The following is a 23151-nucleotide window of genomic DNA, read 5'->3' on the forward strand; positions in this document are numbered from 1 at the left end:
TACATGTGTAATTGAAATATATATTATATGTATCTATGTAACGAGGTTCATATGATGAATTGTACTTAATTATTTATGGATAGAAAATATTGTGTTGAAATGTTTAGGTGGTGTGTTGAATTATTGAGATTTGTGAGATATCCTAATTTTACTAATATTAGACTCACATAGAAAAAATATATTATGTTTTAAAAGTTTGAAGAAAGTTCTTATGACCTAGTTTATAGTGTGAAAAAGAACTATATATATATATATATATATATATATATATATATATATATATATATATGCTTGGAAGGTAATAGGAATTTACTTTGTTATATGAATAGCTTTGAATTTCTATTATGTTATATCGTTGTAGTGACAATTTAATGAATATAATATGGTAGGTCAAATATCTTTGTATGTCTCTTTTAGACATATAGTCAATTGTCTTAATATTAATGTTTATAAACTATGACATGAGAGGTAACTAGTTGGGTTAGGAGTTAGATGTTATTAAACAAATTTATGGAATGTGTATTCTTGAAAAATGATATGTCTCGTATATTTATAAGTTGTTTACCAATTGTGATAATTATATATTAAATGAGAACAAATCATATTGTAGAGAGAAGATCTTAACAAAGATATATCCAAGAGGTAAAAAAAAGAAAAGTTTATTATTAACTTCAAATATAAAACTAATTCTTAAATTTCAATGATGTTAATATTTATTTATTTAAAATTACTTAACTGGCTAATGCTGGTTTGATAATTTTTATCATTATTATATAAAAAAAATTAGTCAAAATATCATATATATATATATATATATATATATATATATATATATATATATATATATATAGTGGTGGAACTTGGACAAAAAATGTAGGGGAGCCAAATAGTTTTTTTATATATAATTTTTTTTAGTTAGAAAAAAAGCTCTTCATCTTTTCTCTTCATTTTCTCTGCTTAAAATAAGCACACATAATAGTAGAATTCAAACAAAAATATTACTATCATTCATTATTATATCATGCTATTATTTCATGATACCAAATCATGAATACCATTTTAGATAAGTCATTCGTACCTTATCAATTTGATTTTATGGTATTGTCAAATTTGAGGCTGTTTTTCTCGCGTTATAATGAATTTTTAAATTCATTATATTATAACTCTAAGAACTTAGATATTTGTTTTTTATTGTCTTGAATTCATGGTTCTCATGAAATTTCTCAAGTTTAATTAATGTAAATGCATTTTTTTTATCTTTATCACAAACCTACCTCTTTAAAAAAAGAATCAATTTTTTTTACTTTTTATCATAATCTTTCTAATATAAATTTATCATCTCTTGCCTATCTGAAAAAAATAAAATTTATATTCACAAATCACAATTATTACAATGCAAAACATAACAAAACTCATATCACTTTAATTAAATAAGCAACACGGTATGAATTCAAAACTTAAAAAAAAATTACCATAGGCAGCAAAAAACACAAAATCCATAAATTTCACAATTAAGGATTATAATAATATGAGAAAAATTATAATTAGGTTCATACCATTTTCATGAAAGAATCCCTAAAATCATAATTAGGGTTTTATTAATTTGGGATAAACATTCTAAATAAATATAACATACATAAATCATGATAAAATACTAACCTTGATCTGAGAGATCATGCAATAATGTATACTTCAATCTCAATTTATGTGTTTTCCAACCTCTATTTCCCGATCTATCTCTTTGTATTGATTTCTCATAATTTACATGGTGAAAAGATCTTATAACGAGAAAAAAAATCTAATCTCTTTTATAAATCAATGTCTTTATTAAATTTTTTTTATTTTATCTTTTATTATAATTTTTTATAATATAAATAATATATAAATATAATTTAAAAAATATATAAATATATATAAAAAAAAATTGGGGGAGCCACGGCTCCCCTGTCACCACATAAGTTAGGTCCGTCCCTATATATATATATATATATATATATATATATATATATATATATATATATATATATATTGAATTTTCTCTTATTTACGAAGTAATTTTTAAATAACCTTTTACACACAATAAAAAAGTTAATTCTAAAATTGATATCATACTACTTCCATAATCGAAGTTATTTTGTGCTATTAAAGCAATGTTACTCATTATTCAATAATATCAATTTGAAATTGTTACCTGAATATTCTTCAACATAAAATCACCTTTGCTTTTACAAATACAAACGCATGATGAAAACCCAGAAGAATTTATTAACACAATGAAGATAAACAATTAAGTACATTTCGTTCTGACTATTTTTAATGCAAAGTTTCTAAAATCTAAGATATAAAATTTTGTTCAATGATTCATGGATGCAGAAAGAGTTGTATATCGAAGTTGATTTTTAGGTTTTTTTTTTCTTTTCTTTTCACTTTTCTTCGTTTCTCTATATATTTTTTTCTTCAAAACACGACGAGATTTTTGTGTATATTGGAAAAGATGGCTGTTGGGTTTAGGGTAAACAACTTTTGACAGAAAAGTATTTTACTATTCATATGGATTACATATTACAATATTTTCAATAAAAGTTAAGATAAAGTGAAAATATTGTATTTTTTAACTAGTCAACATGCCTCTTGCTATGTTAATTAACATAACGATGAAAATTTAGTACAGTATAAATGACTATTAATTACCGATATCAATACCTTGAAGCTTAATATATACTAATAAAAAATAATATTAAAGTATTATAGTTAAAATAAATATTGTAACATAAAAATATCATTAAACTAATTATTATTTATCCTATCAACATATTATGTAATAAAAAATGTGAAAAAAGAGAAAATTTATCTTATATAAACAAAATAAAATCCTAAGTTAAAGAAGATAAACAAAAGATTATATGATAAAATCTTAGCTTATATAGTAAAATCTAAAAGAAAAATTAATAATAAAAGGAAAAATATTTTTAAAAATCATTACGGATTAATAAAAAAAGCTTGTTTATCAAACAAAACTAATAAGGTTAAATAAATCTTTTAACTATTAAAAAAATTAAAACTATATGAAATAAGATGTTAATCATATATAGCATGTGTCAACAATTTAGATTGACTCAATTTTATTACTAATATTATCAGATTTTAATGGGATGAATGAGTCCAAGTTTACAACATTAATAAACGAAAATGTTGAATAGAGTAGTAATGTAAGTAAAAATAATCCGTGTCATAAGTTTTATCACTTTCTTTATTTGGTATTTAGTGACCTCTTGGTGGAGAATGGCAAGTCGATAAACGAAGGGAATAATTATTATGTTTCGCTTTTGAGTGTAGGAAATAACTGTCTTAGATAGTTATACATTTAATAATTCAAATTGTTTTCTCATTGTATTTATCAGGGCTGACTTAATTTTTTTCCTATAAGATAAAAAAACAAAACTAATTCAATCTAAAAAACTTTCTTTTAAAATGCATTTTTTTTAAATTTAAATTTACAACTAAAGTAATTGGATTGTTATAATAAATTTAATGTAATTGAATTGAATGTTTGTTTTATCTAAAAAAAATCAAACTCAACTCAACGATCCTAATGTATAATTATAAATTCACAAAAATAAATTAATTTGAAAGTGTTATTAAAGCACTATCATATTATTAGTTATGTCCATTACCTCTTCAATGATTTCGTGAGGTACTTATATGCGTTGAATAAGATCATGTCCAAGCCCAACTACGCCTATGATAGGCCAAATCGAAACCATTTCAGCAGCCGTACACCATGAATGCACTCATATTTTTTTTTCTTGCTTCACCATTATTGAGCTGCAAATGTGATCCATGCGTCAACTATAGGAATTTTGGATACGTACGGGTGAAAGTGAGTCCATTCAATTCACACGGAATTCACTCAATCAAGGTTGAATTCAAGGAGTTGACTCGACGTGACTACAGTTAAAAGTGAGTCAACTTAAATATGATTTACTTTTTCTGAGTTTGAGATCTTATAATTTGATTTGATCTATTAGAGGTGATGAACCATTGGATTGACTTAACAATTTTTTTTTTATATTTTAGATATTTATTATAGTATGATCAAAATAAATTACTGATTTTTTTAATAATATTATAATCAAAATATTCATCTATTTTATTAAATATTATTATAAAGATAATTATTAAAAGTCAAAATATTAAGATGTAAAACTCGAAACAAACAAATTAATTAAATATTTAAACTATTAAAGTTTTAATTTTAATGAATAATATTTTAATATTTAAAAATATTAAATTATTAACTTGCATAATTAAAATTAATAAATAATAATAATAAAAAGTTAAAAAGAAACTAATAAAAAATTATCGTTTGTGGGTCATGGATCAATCCATCATCAATGGAGTTCAAACCCACAGTGAGACAAATAGACTCACAAGTTAGAACCGATATTAACATTTGTAATTATACGTATCAATCTCAAAAAAGAAAAGTTGTGGGAAGGAATTATTGGACTCCAGGAATCAACTGCCTTCGCAAGAAGGTAAAACACGAGTGATAGCCCAATAATAGCATCTATGAATTGCTCCACTTAGAAATGAAGCTTTCAAAAACCAAGCACAGCCTAATTTATTTAAGAAAAATTATATTATAATAATTAAATTTTGACAATTTTTTCTTATAATCTAACTTATTATTTTTTAAATGATTTTTCATTTTTCTATATTTCAAACCCACTTAAACTATGACATCTCAGATTGTAAGATAAAGTTGTCAAGATTTAGTTGTTATAGTATCATTATCCTTTATCTAATGTGCATAGATACCAATGTTTTTTTAGGAAAATTATATTTTGACTCTTATTTTTTTATTCTCATCATTTACTTCTTGACGTGACTTAATATAGACCATTGATTCTTTCAAAGAAAAAAATAGTGGTACATTAATTAATGATCCATAGTAAATCATGTCAAAAATGAAAAGGTGAGAATAAAAAAAATGAGAGTCATAATATCAATGTCCATGTTTCTAAGAGTATCGTCTAGCGAAGAAAAACCAATGTGGATACATACCAGCTAACGATGCTTTTAAGAGTTTCTCATTTGAAAAATTGTTAAAGTTAAAACCTCTAATTTTGCATTTCAAGCTCACTCCTGATCCAGAAGATTGGTGAATATAGGTATATATATACTAATAAATTACATGGAGAAACTTGATAACCTCATCTTAGTGTTGAACAGGAACAGATAGAGAGAGGAGTTAGAATTGACTGAAGTGGTTAAGCTAAGTCATTGTGAGTACAGTCTGATATGTATCAGTATCATCATATATTAAACCAATAAATGCCTTGACACATTGTTCTTGTCTAAGGCTGCAAATTGGTGTTAATGGAATAGGCAGCAGGGTACATAATGTTTTAGGAAGACTCATCTGTGGGAGGAGCATAAACTGTTCTCAACCACCGTGACAAATTGATTAAGAATGGCGTATACACGAAGTAGCAAGTGAGTGTCCAAGTGACCAGTCCCTGCACATGGTGTTGGGTGAGAAAATCATCAAAAAGTTCAAAAAATTGATGAAAGGTTTAGAGGGAACTCTTTGCACCTGACCAAAGATTTCAATGTTGGGTTTAGGGTAGTACCAAAGGTGGAAGAACCTGAAAGAAGCAATTGCAAAAGAAAAACAATCATGCATATTTCGAATTTCAACTGGTCATATGAAGCAAAAGCAAACACTGAAAATTAAGGGAGAAACGTTTTACTTCATAATTGGAACCTCAGCCAATGGGCAACCAAGGCCAACAATGCATGCCAAGGTGAAACCTAGCCATGTCCTATCCAAGAAGAACCACATGAACTCTGCTGCAGCAAATAAAATGTAGGCCTCAATGTTCTCCGCTATTCCACCTTTGTAAAGTTCAGCACTCACTTCAATAAACAGCGCCAGCAATCTAGAATAAGACAACCTCAATTTCTGATAATGTCATGGTTTGATATTTTATAGTTGTAGTTGCGTGTTGCAAGTTTTCTAAGTGCTAAAGTAAGATTAAAACACTAAGGACTAAACTGAAAAGTTGAGATATTTATTGGACCCAAATCATTTCCAACCCCATACTTACACGAATGAGACAATTGTTTTTGCTAAACTTGCCTCTTGAACCTTGTCGAAGAGCTTTTGGTCTAGGTAGAGTTGAAGCAAGCCAACGGAGGAATAAAATAGCCCTAGCAAGAAAGGAACCTGTGAATTTGGATTTTGGAGAAGATAAATTAAAAAGCAAAGGCAATAAAGAAGGGTAGAGAAAATTGAAGTTGAAACCCACCCAGATGTTTGTGTGGAGTGGACCTATGTTAATGGAGCCTGAGTCGTAGACGACGAGATTGACCCTGGAATGGAGTCCATCGAGAAGAGGACCGAGTAAGAAGCCTGTGCCAAAAAGTGTGAGTGAGATTGAAGGCCATGAAGTTCTGAGGTTTGTTAGGCTCTCTTTTCTCTTAACACAGTGAGTCTTAAGCAAACCCAATTTGCGTATTCTGGGAAGAGGGTAACTGTGGCGGAGGAAAGTATAAGCGTGAACAGAGGAAGAGGAAGAAGAAGCAGATGCAAGAAGGTATTGCATACTTAGCCCTCTTTGCGGAAACACCAGAAGTGAAGACAGGTTTTAATTTTTTATATAAATATTTATAAAATGAAAAACAGTAGTTTTTTTTTCTTTTTATTAATTGTAATTAACTTATAATCACTATATATCTAACAATTTATAATAACTTATTAATCACAAACATAATCAAATTGAGATACTCTTTGTTGTCCTTCGGAGAATAACTTTGATAACGTAAATATTAATTTGACCAATAATTTCTATAGTTGAGACAGATTTCTCACTCCTAAAAGTAATGTGTTATATTTATATTTTGTAATTATTCAGAGCGGGTATCCTTCACCAAAGATAGCAACGGATATACAGTGAATCAACTACTTGTTACAAATTTTCATTTCAAGCGATGGAACACTGAAAACAACTCATTTATGAATTACAATTTAATTTAAATGTATATTGCATGTTGCCCTATTTAAATGCTGAATTAAAAATTATAATGGCAAGTGGTCGAGTGAGAGCATGTTTGTTATATAATACACATTCTTAAAAGATAAAATTTATACCTATATTTGTTTCATTGCTGTCTCTATTAGATAACAGGTATATCCACTACCGGTATGAATACTTGTTTTTTTTACTGTTTTAAATCAATTAATTAGCTTTTATAAAATTATAAAAATTCTTATAAATGCAGAACATAATATTATCATGTATCCAATATAAAAATAACATAATTTCGTTTTATAATAACAAATATTTAAGAAAAAATTATAATTATATACATTTAAATTTAAAATATTAAATAAAATTCATAAAAATTAAAACCTTTATTAAATTTGTAAAATATTAATGAAGCAAAAGTGATAAAATTTAAAAATACTTTTAAAAGATTATAAAAAGAAAATAGATATTCAAATTTAAAAATATTTTAAATGTTTATTTATTCTCATTCTTTAAATTTTAATGAAATAACTTTTTTTTATACACTAATAAAAATTATAATACACCACTTGAATAAAATTACACAAAGAACAAAAATTAAACTAATAATAATTGAAATTTAACATATATTTTTTCATTTTTTGAACTTCAATATATGTTAGATAGTCTCTAGCTTAGAGTTTTTATACCTTTCGAGTAAAACATTTGTGTAGTATAAGGGTTAATTCTCATTGAAATATTAGGCCCAAGTGCGATCTTTATCTAGTCTTATAAGTTATAATCTAAAGGCTATGGTTAGGGAGTTATGTGGTGTTAAGTCTAATCATGGTTAAGTTGTTAGGCCTAATTTTGAAGGTTTAGTTAGACTCATTTCTTATTGTTATGAGTGGGTATATGTAGGTATCACAAAAATACCCATGGCCGCTAATATTTGTGAATAAAATTCGAGACATATAGTTCATATCTGTGAGTATTTATAAACGAATTGAATGCGGTATCATATTACTCGCGGTATCATATTATTCGTACTTGCAGGTATCCTGAACAAAAATAAAATAAAATTTTAATTTATATTTTATTAAGTTAAATTTAATTTATATTTTATTAAGTTAAATTTAAAATTATATTTTAATGCATATTTAATTTAATTTATATTACATTTGCTATTTTTTATAATTATTTAAATTTTATTTAAAAATTTATAAAATACATATCTTTTTAAATACTTGTTGGTATGCGGGTATCCATGGGTATTGGGTTTTAGAATGAGTACTTTTTAAACGGACACCAGACAAGTAAATAGGCAGGTGGACTTTTTTTTTGCGGGTGAGTGACGGATAAGCATTATTTGTGACCGACCCGGCCCATTGTCATCCCTAGATATATGAGGTCAAGTACCTTCTGAATATATGATAGATGCTTTTGTTACATGAGGTTTTTATATGGAAATATAATTCTTGATGATGGGGAGAAATGAAAGATCGATAAAAAAGGAAGATCAGAAAGCAAAACAAATAAGCGACCATGATATAAAATAAAAGCTTAAGAAAGAGAAGTAAAGCACATTTAATGTTTAACTTAAGAGTAGAGATGCCAAAATAGGTTCTAACTCGTGAGTCAATCCATCTCATCACATGTTTGAGTTGGGTTGAATTGAAAAAATTTCATTTTTTTCAAAAGTGAGTTGAGCTGAATCCGACTCAAGGTACGGATTCAAAGTTGAAGGCGGGTTGATCTACAATACAACCCACCAACAAGAACACTATTATTTTTTTTGCAATTTTTTAAAATGTTTTTATTGTAATTATTTACTATTAATTATATAGGTTCACAATTTGATATTTTTAAACACTAGAATGTTGCTCAATTTGATATATACATTGATGCTTTAATCTTTAACTACTATTTTTATAAAAATATTTTGAGAATTAGGTGAACACTTTGATTTCACTATTAAAAAATAATTTGAGTCAATTCATTTTCATTGTAATGCAATAAATATATAAAATAATTATAAAAAAAAACGATTCGTAAGTGAGTGAGTCAACCTAGTAACCCACCATCTAGTGGTGGGTCAAACCGAGTTGTAAAATTTCTGACTTACCAAAAAATGAATTGGGTTGAATGTACCCTTTTTTTAGTTGAAACGACATCCGTTTCATAAAAAACAAAAAAAAATAACGAAACCAATGTCGACAACCATTTCAAGAATTTGTGAAACGGATTTCGACATCTGTTTCATAAAAAAAAACAAAAAAAGGAAACAGATCTCGAAATCCGTCTCTCAAAATCCTAAAACGGATTTCGACATCCATTTCATAAGAAAACAAAATAAAAATGAAATGCATCTCGACATCCACTGTACACTTCTCTAAAGCGGATGTTGACATCCGTTTTGACACACATAAATTATAACATGGATACAACACCATTCAGCATTCAGGTTCATCAATCACCATCATCATTCACGAAAAATCAATAAAAAGATTCAGAAAACTTAATTGAATGTGTGGATTGTGGATTAAGTGCGGCTGCGGGGCAAATCTACTCCACATGGCAGCAACGAGTGAATGCAAAAATGAGTGAAGGCAAAGAAGAGTGAATGGAAATAAGAGAGGAAGGCTAATTTTAAATGCCCGCTGCTGCTGGGTTAGGTCAACGAGATTCCTTTTTAGGGTGCAGGACTGCAGTAAAAGCAGATTCATTGGGGTACAGGGAGTGCAGTGCGGTTGCAATTTTTTTTTTAATGTTTTTGCTCTTTCTTCTTTTATTTTTAATTGTGGGCAAAACTGGGAATAAAAAAAGTTTTGGGGTATATGAAAAAGGTTGGGGTGCAGGGAGAAGCTCCCATTCAATTCCTAAGATTTTGTTAGTCCCATGCCAGATGTTTATGACTAAATATGAGTGGTTGGGTAACTTTGGAATAAATGATAAATGCTTCTTTTACATCATAAGTTTTTGTAAAGGAATATAATTCCTCATGATTGTAAGAATAGAGGAGGAAATAAACGATCCATAAAAAGAGATAAGAATGTAAAAAGTCAAAGCGACAAAAAGGTAAGATGAAATAAATCATTAATTTATTAATTATTTAAGAACAAGTTATATTTTATCTTGAATGCCTTACAAAACCTTTTTTAATAAATTTCGGCAATATTAAAATTTTCTTAATAAATGATAAATGACTAATTTTCCTAATAAATAATAAATTATTAGAATGTTTATATTTCGCAATAAATATTTATATTTAGCCAATTGATATTATATATTTACATTATTTTCTCAATGCGATATTTTGGCTCAAAATTTTATGTTTATTTTAATTTGCATTATCTTCAATCAATAAATAATAAAATTGCGCCACCAATTGAAAATATCCAACAAAAAAAGACTCAACATGTGAGAAACATAGAAATAAAAATAAATTAAAACGCATTATTAAAGAGCTCCAACATTTTGGGCCCAGGCCCGTTTCAGTATGAACAAACCCAAATCTCTAACATCCTGTTGTTAATTACATTTTTCTCGGTTTCAATCATTCTCTCTTGTCTTGAACAAAATTTACGTGGCGTAAACTTGGTTAAAATTTTTGTTTTATTTTGATCTCGAAAACACTAATTTTGTAGGAACGAGATAAAATGCTAATTTTGATTTACACCATATTACACCAATAAAAAAAAAAAAGAAGAAAAAACTGAATCCTGATCTGATTGTCCCCATTGAAGACCAAAACACCACACAGCTCAAATACGGTCTCTGGGCCGGTTGGTTTCTGTTTTGTGGGTTGGCCCACCATTCTCTATGCCCCTTTCGTGTTTCTTCATCTCATTCTCCTTTCTGTGGACGCCACAGTTACACATCTTAAGATGCAGGGGCAGAGATCCAACACACACCCAAACCAAATATTAAAATTCTGTGCCCAAACTTCTCTCCAATCATAATTTTTATCAAAAGCACCATCACAATGTTTTCTAAACAAAAGAAAAGATTGATGAAGCAATTATGGCCGGAGAGAAACATCAGAATAATTAATATTCTTGTTTATGATGTAACACCAATAGCAAATATATAAATATAATAAAACAAAGGAGTTTACTTTTAACATATGGATTGTGTTGGGAACACGTATGCACAAGAAAAATTTCCGAATCGCACATTTTAATTCCGAAGCAAGTGAAGTCTGAAAACTCCCTTTGCAGGCCTCAAGAGTTATTTTAAGGCAAAAGAATTTGAAATGAGATGACGCTACAAAAGTTGGTCTTGATTCAACTTCTCACAAGAATCCAGTGAACAAGACACAACAGAAAACTTCCAACACTTGACTCATTTTTGTACACGAACTTCTCCTTTTTACCCAAACGACACGATATTTGGCTTTTGTTTCTCATTGTCATATTCTTATCTACCCTTTCTTATATCACCTTTGTCTCTTAATTTCATCTTTTGCTGTCAATTCCATCTTGTCTTCTATTGCCCTTCATGCTCTGCTTGCAGCAGGCGCTTCTATATAATCAAAAATTAACACACAACAAGAAGTCAGATTTAAAGTGATTTTTATTAGATGTAAATATTTGAATTTTAAAATGAATATAAAAAAATATTATTGTATTATTTGAGATGAAGCATAACATAGGCATCTCTCTGTCTATAGTTATTTGCAGAAACAGTGGTTGTCCATAAGCAAGTGTCTCCATTTGTTGTTGTTTTCGACATCGTTATTCTTGAGACAAAAGTTAAGGTATTATATTATGAAATATTTTCCCCCTTTACAGACAGATAAATCAGCCTCATTCATCATCATATATTATCACTTCTACTTTTTCTGATTAAATATGTCGGCAGGACGGAGGTGGGAAGCCAAATATATACTTATTTTATAAACTAATAATTCATAAAACCAATTAGTCCTCCCAGACTTGTCATGCATCATACGTGATCATTAGAAAGTGCAACATTTAACTAAACACATCTTTTTCTGCCGCTTTTTTATTTATCTATTTTTTTATTACTATAATAATAACTACTCCTCCACCCAAATCTGAATCCAAGCCTAACAATCCGCCATTACGCCAAGAACTCAACCCATGGATACTAAGAGAAAATTGTTTATTTTATCCAAAAGAGACCACACATCTCATATTATGACATCACTAAAATACCCAAGTGAATTCATGCTACCTTTGATTATGTTCATTAAATAACATTTTTTTTTTTGGACATGGAAATGAAAGAAAAGAGATATTTTTGTTTTGAAAAAGTGGGGGTTGGGTCCATGAGGGTGAAAAAGAAAAAATAATAATAATAATAATAATAGAAGAGAAAACCTGAATAGAGAGGATGCAGGAGATAAGGGTGGTGGAAAGCACTACCAACTGCAAGTGCAACTGCAACTGCCACCGGAAGAGGGTGGCAGGCAGGTTGTATATATTATAAATATGATTGGAGACGAAAAAGGCGTTTTTGTCTGAATCCATTCACCAGATAACGTCTTCTTCAATATTTTATTCCTATATAATTAATTCCATTAACTACATTTAATATCATTCTGTCATCATCAAAATGCCACCCACTTCATCACCATTATTAATAGATTCTACCTACCATTGCAAGTAGCAGAGTAATTCACGTCAACACCTTCACCATATTCCTCAATTTCCATTTTCTTAAATAACCAATTCTATTCTTCTCAACCTGCAGAGGGACCCAACCCAACACTCTAACCAGTCAAACACCTCCATCGTCTTTCTCAACCTTCTACATTAATTATCGATTCATCAAAACAACATATAATATTAATAATGTAATGTGATATAGACCTTGCTCATATTCTTCCGTAACTTACGCTCAATCATTGCCCAATTTCATTTCTATATTCTCCCTGCTTGCCTTAATTAATCACTCATCACCTCACTAATAATGCCACATGCCAAACCCTGCTAAATTCTTTTCATCGTTTTATCAGTTTCGATTTGACTTTGGTCCATTCAGATATGTTGCATGTGAACTTTGTTTCACTCGTATGGGAAAACACTTGTGCTACTCTATAATTACAGAAAATGCTTGTTGTGTTGTGTCTATCCAATGAATGAACCAACCTTATATATATTAGAGAAAATGGTTAATTAGGGCATGTGAAGGTGTGGTTATTCAGGTGGTGTTGAATATATTTTGTGGACAGGTGTGTTTATTTTTATTAAGGAATATTGGTTAAGGGTAGGGGTGATGAATGTAAGGTTATGACTTCCGACTTATCACGAGCTTTTGTTTCAAAAAATCTTCCCAATACTAGGTCAATATTCCTTAAATAGATTCTACCCATTTTCAAACAATACTTATTGACTCTGGTTGAAGAATATTCTGAGCTTAGAGAAGGTTTATAACTTCTAAGCTTATTTACTAATTTCTTTTAAACTTGTTATTATGAATATAACGGGTAATATCAGTCGGTAGTCTCCGGTTTATAGTGCTGAGCAAAATAAACCTAATTGCACTAAACTATAGATTATCTATACTATATTGTACTAAAAAAACTAAACTATTTCTAACAAAAACTGCATTGTACTGTTTGAAAGTTCAGTTAAAAAAAATTAAACAATTGTATATGCAATACAGTTAACTGTTTGAACCTCTTGTACTGTATTAAATTTAAGTTTGGAGTTGTCCAATTTTTATATACAGGGTAAGTTATTATAGTAGTATAAAATGTTATATTATAAGCGTCCCATGTAGGTAGAGTAATATTAATTTACGACAACTTACTCTACATATTTTTTCTATTCAAATCATTCAAGGTTTCGGTTTTTGAACTCAAATATAAAATTTATGGCAACTTTTGTTTAATACTTGAGATATTTTTACTGAGAATTAGAAATTATTTTGTTATAAAATATTAAAATCAATTTTAGAGGATAATTTTTTAATAGATATTTTTCACATATACAAATATCAAAATACCTATTAAGGAATACAAAAATTTACCAGTATTTAATTTTTGAAATATTTTTTTATGCAAGAATATTTATAATAACAATAAATATTTATAATTTATGTTTAATAATTTTTTTGTGATAAATTTGCTTATTACCTGGTAAATAGTATCTTTCAGAAATGTTAAAATTCAATTTTAAAATAAATGTAAAAGATAAAGTGGATAATATAAACTTTTAAGAAAATAAAATGCAGAAATAAATAAATAAAAGAGATGTTTAAAATAATCAAGAAATAAAAGAGAGGTTTAAAATAATCAAGAAATAAAAGAGAGGTTTAAAATAGATAAAGTGAATATTATAGTACAGTTCAATGCAGTGCAGTTCAGTTTATTAAATAGAAAAACAGTTCAGTTCAGTTCGTCTGAACTGTTTTTCAGATTAGTGTAGTTCATGCAAATTACTTTTGTAGTTCAGTGCAGTTTTTGGTAGTGCAGTGCAGTTTGGTATATTTTGTCCAACTCTACTGATTTGACGTGTTAGTTTTAGAGAAATATTTATAAAATTAGGGTATTGTTAACCTATTTGGATAGACTAAATAAATCTCTTAGATACCTATTTTAATGATATTAACATTAAAATCTGCATTAATTACACTAGAAATATCTTTTAAATATTTAATATTTTTCAAAATTTTAACTTCTTTAAATCAGGTATCTATGAAGTCTAATCTTGTGCAGTGATTGAATTATATTGATTAAAGAAAACAAAAGTTTACAGACTATTAAATTTTTATAAAGCAAACGAATGCGTGATTGTTACAAATTAACCCTATAAAATATTCTCTTTCCAAGAAAAACTCTTCTTGGCTACCTATTTAAGCGCTTCATTAGTTCTAGTCCATTGTAAATCTAATAGGTATTTCATTTATTTTTTTTAAATGTGTAGCTCTCCTATGGATAAATATTTTAAAATTTACTTAAATATATTTTTGTTAATTTTTAGTCATTAAACAAATCTGTAGAACATAATTGTCTAAAAGTAACACCATTATTTTTCGATTATTTAAAAGAATATATAAAAATTAGTTTAAGAAAATGATATTAACTTTGTTTGGTCACTCTACGAAAATTAGTTTTAAAAATATATTACAATTGCTTTTATATATACGAATGAATAAAATAAGTACCAAATAATAATACCAACAAAATAAAAGAAAGATCAACATCGAAATTTTAGATTAATGTTTACGAAATTTGTAAAAAACTATAAATAATAATTATATCTTATACACAAACTAATTTCTATAATCTTTTTAAAACCAAAAGGAACATTTCAATTAAATCAATTGATTAAAAGTACATCTAAACCTTTTAAAGATAATCAAATAAGTACATACATGGTAGTAATTATACTACTAACTAACCACCGTTTGGCTGAAAATTTTTAAATATATAGTTTACTCGATCTTTTAAATCTTTGAATAAAAAAAATCCTACTGCTAGATCATGGAGTTTTTTTTAATATATTTATAATTGTATAAATTACTCAAGTTTATTACTAAAAATTAGCATTGAGTAATGTAATGTGTTTGAATAAAAGGGAAAAGAAGTTTTTTTTTTTTTTTTCATTTTATAAAAGATACAATATTACATTATAATTTATTATTGTTCATTGTTGCTTTTACAATTAAATTAATGTTGTATTTGGATCCGCATGAGTAATGTTCATGTGGATGCTAAGTGAGTTCCAGACGTGTTTGATTTCAGTGATTTGTGCTGATTTGAGAAGACGGATTTGAACGTGAGTTATATTGTAGCACTCTCTAAATTGCAGAGAAATGCAGAGAAAGACAACTCATCACATTAAAATTACTTCATTGTCCTATGTTTAATAACTTAATTCATTTTATATTTATTACTTTCTATTTTGTATATAATAATTATATATATATATATATATTATATATATATAAACATGTATTATATGTATATAATGATAGAATATATTATAAAGATAATATATAAAATAATCATTATATATATATATATATATTATAATAATTATACATATATATTTAATTACTATTTTTTAAATATTAATAATAATTGTAATTGTAATTCTTATAATAATTAGTATTATATAATAATAATAATATTATTATTATTATTCAAATAAATATTTTTTGTATTTGAATTAATTATATCAAATAAAATAAATTTAAATAAATGTGGAGATATAAATTAAATAGTTTATATTTTGAATTATTTCAAGATATCATTGAGAATAATAATAATTTATTTTAATTTATTAATGATAATATCAATAAATTATATTTTTCTAATTTTAAATAATATTTTTATTTTATTTTAATATCATTTCTTCTATTTACATCAAAGGATAAAATAGTAATCATACAATTTACTCTATTAAAAATTATAATTTATTAACTTTTATCAATCGTATCATACACAACTTTTCATAAATTTTTCAGTCATATCCGATCAAATCATGTTATATTTCTCTTAATTTAAACAACTCAATCTTTACATACAAAGCAATTCAAATCATTACAAATTCACTCTTTCAAATCTACACCCCCAATCCAAACACACCATAAGTCTCTCACCAGTTTATTCTTTTACCTATTGAATTAAACAACCAAAAGTTATTAAAATAAAAAAAAACTAACAAAAATTATTAATTAAAAAATAAAATTGAATTATCAACAAGTTTTTAAATAAATTATAATAACAAAAATCAGAATTAAAAAAAATACTCTATTTTGCAGAAATTAAAGAAGAATGTTTTAATTGCATATAACTGTGAATTCACAACAGAATGAATCGATACTCAACCCATAATTAACTTAATTTAAACCTACATTCTTTTCTATATCATGCATTAATATGAAGTATTATCGATTTTCTAAATAAAATAACAAATATTTATACGAGTGTTTAATTTGATGGATTTAAAGAAGGAGAAGAAAAAATTGGAAAATAAGGACATTAATAAAGATAATACTTAATAGAAACTATGAAATTTTTAAAAAAGTTGAATACTAATAGAATAAAGAATAAAATAACTTAGTAATTTTACAATTTCTTCCCAAGATTTTTTTTCTTAATTATATTATTGGTGCACTGCATTAAAGCTTATTTTTAACAAGCTTGGATCCCTCCACGTAGTCTGTGATTCAACCGGCTGGTTAACATTCAATAAATAGAATAAAATAAAATTGAAAACATCATTTTAAAATTGTACTTGTGTTAACAATCTAACTATAACTTGTCAACTGAATATTTTTTTTTTCAAAATAGTAATATGATTTGTACGTTAAATCCATCTATTATTTTTGTCTACATTATATTTACTTAATCTATAATTTCACAATAAATAAAAATATTGTACTACCGTTCAATCATTGTTAGAATATATATATATATATATATATATATATATATATATATATATATACTTTTTATTTAATTTTTCAATCTTATATATTAACACTATAGTTATATATTGATATATAAAAGCAAGTGATCTACTAGACCTAGAGATAAAACTTCATTTAAGACGGTTATATATTGACAATAGTTAATAGTTTTACATTACGCATTAAAAATATTTATAAAAAAAAAAAAAGCCACTTACTTTGAATTTGTCATCATAGTTTTTTCTTTTTACTTATTTAAGGCTAAATATATTCAAATTCAATACTACCAAATGTTAAATAAGACGCTGTCCTAATAATTTTAAGAACTCATCGTACCATTAATAGGTTTTAATGAAGCTGTTTTTCTGTCGAATTTAGGTCATGAGTTTAACACTAAAAAAAGTTAATTTTTCCTCAATTCACAAATGAACAAGCCGCTGAATGGTAACCAACAAGAAAAACACAACTAATATCGTAAAATTTAAAACGTCCGAACTCATTAATCAAAACCTTAAAGACAAAAACCTTCAAAACCTGACTTCTCAAACAAATATTAACCCTTCCATTTTAATTTAATTGGCACGAAACTTTTTGTCCCGTGACTACACTATAAAGGTCAAATACGAGGTGACAAGAGTGAGGTAAGGATGATGAAGTATTGATGGCATGTGAATTTTCAAGTGACTTGTTGATTTGCCCATTCTGGAGACTTCATTTTTCTTACTATATTCCCTTTATGTTTTTTCTTTCATATTTTCATAAAACCTTTTTTTAGTGACTTCACATATATAGCTATAAGATTTGTAGATCTTAGACCCACTACAAATGTCCAAGTAAGATTATTTTACCACGTAATAAGTCAACCTACTAGTACTCCACATTTCTCATTGTTTAATAAATATCTAAAAATTAATTAAGATGTTCTAAGTCATATACAATAAAAGCTTAGCACAGTGACAACATTAAGCAAAATTAGGACAAGTTATTTCCAATAACCTACAACCATGTCACAAGAAAACATTTGATTTTATTTATTCTAGACAAGCTTCCAAAATAAAAAGTCAAATGGTAACCCTAATATTGTAAATTCAAATGGCAACCCTAATATTGTAAATTCAAATGGTAACACTAAATAAACATTATAAAGATTTAGGTCCCATAAGTAAGGATGGTCATGGATTAAATTTTTAATGATCCAATTCACGTCTATTTTAAATCCAAATAGTTAGATTAGATTTTCGATCCAAATCTATTAATTAGTTTGAATTTTTTTAAAATCTAGATCCAAATATTTGGATCAAAATTTAAATTCAATCCAAATATTTGGATCAAATTCAAAACCCAAAATCCATTTTTTATAAAAGAAATTTAATTCTTTGGGATATTGGAAACTGCTTTTTTCCATAGGGTTTATTGCTCTTTTATGTTTTCATGAACCAACATAGTAAGTAACCAATATCTTGTTATTTTGTAAATTAATATCTAAATTGGTCACTATAGTGACTAACAAATTTTTGTCACTAAAATTGGTTATTATCGGAGGATTTTCTTATAGTTTATATTTATTTATTTTAGTATCGATTAATCTAATTTTAATTTATATATATTATCAATATGTGTGCCTATGTGACATCGAATAAGAACCATAGATTATTTCAATTCAAAAGTCCAAATTTGAAGAGGACAAGTTTTCTCACTCAATTTTTCTTTCCCACTTTTGATATAAATATCCTTACACTCATCTCATCCATAATCATATCCTTTATCCACACTCATCTTCTTCGTCCACACACATTTTCTTCATACACACTCTTATATCCTTCTTCCACATTTATTTTCTTTACTCACATTGATCTCCTTCATCCACAACATTTTTTTCTATATTTTTGTATTTTGTCTTGGAGATGAATGTTTTCTGCAAGAATATTTCTTTTTGAAATTATTATCATTAATGTTTGCTAGGTTGATGCAAATTAAATTAATATGAAAAGGATTAAATATGCTTTAAATTTCTAAATTTTGACATGAAATTGAAATTCGTCTGTGTTTCAAACTTTGATACATTTTGATACCTAAATTTAAAAAGTAAATGAATATATTCTTTTTAATCCAGTTATGTTAAATTTTTTTGATGTGCCAAATGGATTTTAGGGTGACATTTAAGTTATTTATACCATTTTACCATGTTCATGCTTAAATGTCAATTCGAAACGCCATTTAATAAGCCTAAAAAGCCTAACATCATTGGATATTGGATTAAAAGTACTATATTAATTATTCTTAAAGTTTGTGGAACAAAATTGTTGGGAAGATAAACAAGCGAAACAGAACTCAAATCAAATCTTCCTTAAATAAATAATATGCAAAATAATAAAATGCGTTAAACAAAGAAGAGAGGAACCAACAAACACCAGAACTTTTTAACATGGGAAAATCTCAAGAGGAAAAATCCACGGGAACTAGTCCAATAAAATCTTTCAATAATAACAATTAATTGATACACCACAAGTTCTCTTGGAGCTTCCAAAGATCAACAAAACACTGTTCTCTTCGCCAACAACAAGGTGGATAACAAACCCCAATGAATACTTTAAATAAACAACATAAGCAACCCTCATATATGAGATGGTGAATAAAACATTTTCTCCAAGATAGTTTCTCTGCACAGACTTGCACATGATAAATTGATTGCTCTTTTTTTTTTCTTCTTCATGTCTGATGAGTTATTTTCTTTTTTCACTAGAGATACTCACAAACTTCTGTCTTTGCACACTATTTTCCCTCATAACAAATTTGATGCAAGAGTTACATATTTTAAATTGCATAATGGGCCGGGAACCCATAAAAAATACCTAATTTTTTTTTAATTAAATCAGTGTAGGTCTAATATATTGGTGATTCACATGACAAGAACGTATCAAAGTTTGGGACATTGACGAGTTTTAATTTCACAGATAAATTTAAGAACTAAAAACAGCTTGGTTAAATTATGCCTTCGTCCCCATTTTTGTTGGAAAATATCAATTTGGTCATTTTTTTATTTGTCTCAATTTGGTCTCTTTGTTGAGAAATATTATCCAATTAGATCTTTTTCGTTAGTATGATATTAACAACGTGAATAAGTGTCACGTGTCAGTTCCTAGTCTTATTTTTTAATTATTATTATGTTTTTTGATTTGATTTGATTTTTATTATTTAAATTTTTAAAAAATAAAAAAATATTCACGTGTTAAACTGACGTCATGTCATGTGATAGTTGTGGTGTGGTAGTAACACTGCCACATTATGTGTCAATGTCTCGGTCTTAATTTGGTCCATGTACTTTTCTTTTGTTTCAATTTAGTCCATTTTTTTTTAAAATTGAGTTAGAGATTAAAATAAAATTAATTTTTATATAAATGCTATACAAGTATTTTTGTTAAAATTGATATTTTTATTCAAATTAATACTTTTATTATATATTTTTAATAAAATTAAGTTTATTTAAATTTGTATTTCACATTCAACTTTATTTATTTATTTTTTAATTTTTTAATTTTTTAATTTATTTGTTTTAAATTGTTATAAAAAAATTTTAAAATTATTTAAAAATTTTACACTTGAATTTATATAATTGTATAGAATATTAAATTTATCACATTTTAAAAATATACAATTATTTGAAATATAAATTCATATAAAAAAACATTAAAGAATAATGTAGTAAATTATCAATACAAATACAAATCAATGTAAAATAAAAATTTTAAGATAGTTGAAAAAGTTGATAAATTTATTTTATTTTATGAAATACAATTGATCAACAAGTTTAACATTAGTTGAAATTAATTTTGATTTTTTTTTCTATTAACAAATTTAAAACAATTTTAAATAAAATTCAATGTAAAATATAAATTTAAATAATCTTAACCTTGCTAAAAAAATTTAACAAGAACATTAATTTTAATAAAAATATTTGTATACCATTTAAATAAAAATTAAATTTTGTTTTAATTGGAGGATTAACGAATGCTAAATTTTAAAAAAAATGGAATTAAGTTGAGACAAAATAAAAATACACGAACTAAATTGAGATTGAGTGTAATAGTGACATGTGTCCCTACTATTGCCACATCATACCATCATTGTCATGTCATCAACGCGACACATGATAAAATTTTAATTATTTAAAAAATTTAAAAATAATTAAAAAATAAAAATTCAAAAAAATAAAAAACTGACACACATAATACTTCTCTCTTTTTAACGTTGTTAGTACAATGTTAACAAAAAGATCTGATTGCATCATATTTTCAAAAATAAAAATCAAATTGAGATGAATAAAAAAAATGATATTTCTCAACAAAAATAAAAACCAAAAACATAATTTAATTAAACATATTTAATTCATATACAAAATAGTTTTTATTTAACTTCAAATAAGTCGATATTAAATTAAATAAATTTTAAAATAAAAATTTTTAGTGTCCACTGTGAAGGTAAACTGATTTAGTTAAATATTAATTTAAAACCTATTGTTGAGTTAACATCTGCTTACCAAATATCAGTTAGAGTTGATCTTCAACAGTTGATATTAATGGATTAATATTTAAGATTTTAAAGTCCGGGCAATGCAAATTTGATGTTATGGAATAATTGATGAGGATTTTTGATTGATACTAAATATTTTTTTATCTATAATCTTGTACATTTCGTAAAATACAGTAAAATTCAATAAAGGAAAGACTAAAATGAAAAAAAAAATTATAGAATGGTTAAGAAACTAAAAATGAATTTCGTAAAAAAACTAAAATCATAATTTTTATAAAATTTTATGTGAAGTTAAACTACTGGATGATATGACTACTGGCATTATCTTTATATTATGTTTATATCATTATACTTTATGATAAAAACAAAAATACATTAACCGGAAGAATATAGAAATTAAGACTAATGAAATTTTCATTTATTTAATTGAGAGTGAAATTGAAAAAATAGAACGTACAACCCCGGAAGATAACAAAAGTGAGGAATAATTACATAAACTATAATTTTAAAAATATTTCCCATCTTCGAACTTTTTTAATCTAATGAATTTATTGAGTAACAAACTTTTTACCATTAAATTAAAAAAAGTAAATAAAATAAAAAAACAAAAGGATTACAAATTAATTTTAAAATGTCTTTTTCCCTGTTTCTTTCTATAAAGAAAACATAACTCGGAGAAGGAATCTATAAAGAGCTTTATAAAAGTAGAAATAACCTAATTCCGTATGAATGCTCAAGAGACCACCATTATTATTATTATTATTAGTGTTAAATCTTAAAGTAGCTTATAAATACACTAATTAGTTTATTTGTAATTGCGCCTTTAGTTAATTTGTTTAGAGTTAGAAAGGTGTATGAAAGTGAAAAAGTTGTTGAGAAAAAAACTGTGTGAAAGGGTTGGGCATTAACTTTGTTCGCAAAAACAGTGTGGGGAACATGGGCGACTCTAAAGAACATGGTCCAAACCTGACAAGCCACCACCTTCGCCAAACAAAAAAATTAAAATATGAATTATGAATAAACTTGAACCTCCTACGCCCAACACTGTCTGGGCAACACCTGCAATATGTTTAAAGTTTGTATCATATGATATTCCCGTTAAGATCACTACTTAACCTTCTACTTCTCTAAATTAAAATGCTTTCACTTTGAACCACTGAGGAACATGTTTCAACAAAAACCGCCTGAAACAATAAGGATACCCGACAATGTCTTATGC

The 23151-nt window shown here is 26.4% G+C and overlaps 1 protein-coding gene and 1 long non-coding RNA gene across 3 annotated transcripts; both read right to left on the reverse strand.

Annotated features, from left to right (window-relative positions):
- Positions 1-5227: 5227 nt before the first annotated feature.
- On the reverse strand, positions 5228-6653 carry LOC114190607. Of its 2 annotated transcripts, none has more exons than XM_028079558.1 (5): positions 6315-6653; positions 6114-6232; positions 5757-5945; positions 5600-5651; positions 5228-5443 (listed from the first exon to the last, which is right to left on the reverse strand). In XM_028079558.1, the coding sequence occupies exons 1-5, from the start codon at positions 6609-6611 to the stop codon at positions 5279-5281; spliced, it is 822 nt and encodes a 273-aa protein (XP_027935359.1). In that variant the 5' UTR covers positions 6612-6653; the 3' UTR covers positions 5228-5278. The 2 variants fall into 2 exon arrangements, with proteins under 2 accessions (XP_027935359.1, XP_027935360.1); XM_028079559.1 differs by having other exon boundaries at positions 5228-5522; positions 6315-6652.
- Positions 6654-11175: 4522 nt separating this feature from the next.
- LOC114189688 lies at positions 11176-12470 on the reverse strand. The gene is made up of 2 exons (XR_003605718.1): positions 12359-12470; positions 11176-11537 (listed from the first exon to the last, which is right to left on the reverse strand). It is a non-coding gene; the product is annotated as an uncharacterized LOC114189688 (long non-coding RNA).
- Positions 12471-23151: the final 10681 nt, after the last annotated feature.

The sequence above is a fragment of the Vigna unguiculata genome, chromosome 7 (assembly GCF_004118075.2).
Source record: "Vigna unguiculata cultivar IT97K-499-35 chromosome 7, ASM411807v1, whole genome shotgun sequence".
Classification (NCBI taxonomy): Eukaryota; Viridiplantae; Streptophyta; class Magnoliopsida; order Fabales; family Fabaceae; genus Vigna; species Vigna unguiculata.

Bases quoted from the DNA above. Each gene is read 5' to 3' on its own strand.
- LOC114190607 (XM_028079558.1), bottom strand. From the start codon at position 6,611: ATGCAATACCTTCTTGCATCTGCTTCTTCTTCCTCTTCCTCTGTTCAC. The intron at 6,233-6,314 runs GTGGGTTTCAAC...CCAAATTCACAG, and splicing joins CACTCCACACAAACATCTGG to GTTCCTTTCTTGCTAGGGCT. The intron at 5,652-5,756 runs GTAAAACGTTTC...TGCTTCTTTCAG, and splicing joins GCTGAGGTTCCAATTATGAA to GTTCTTCCACCTTTGGTACT.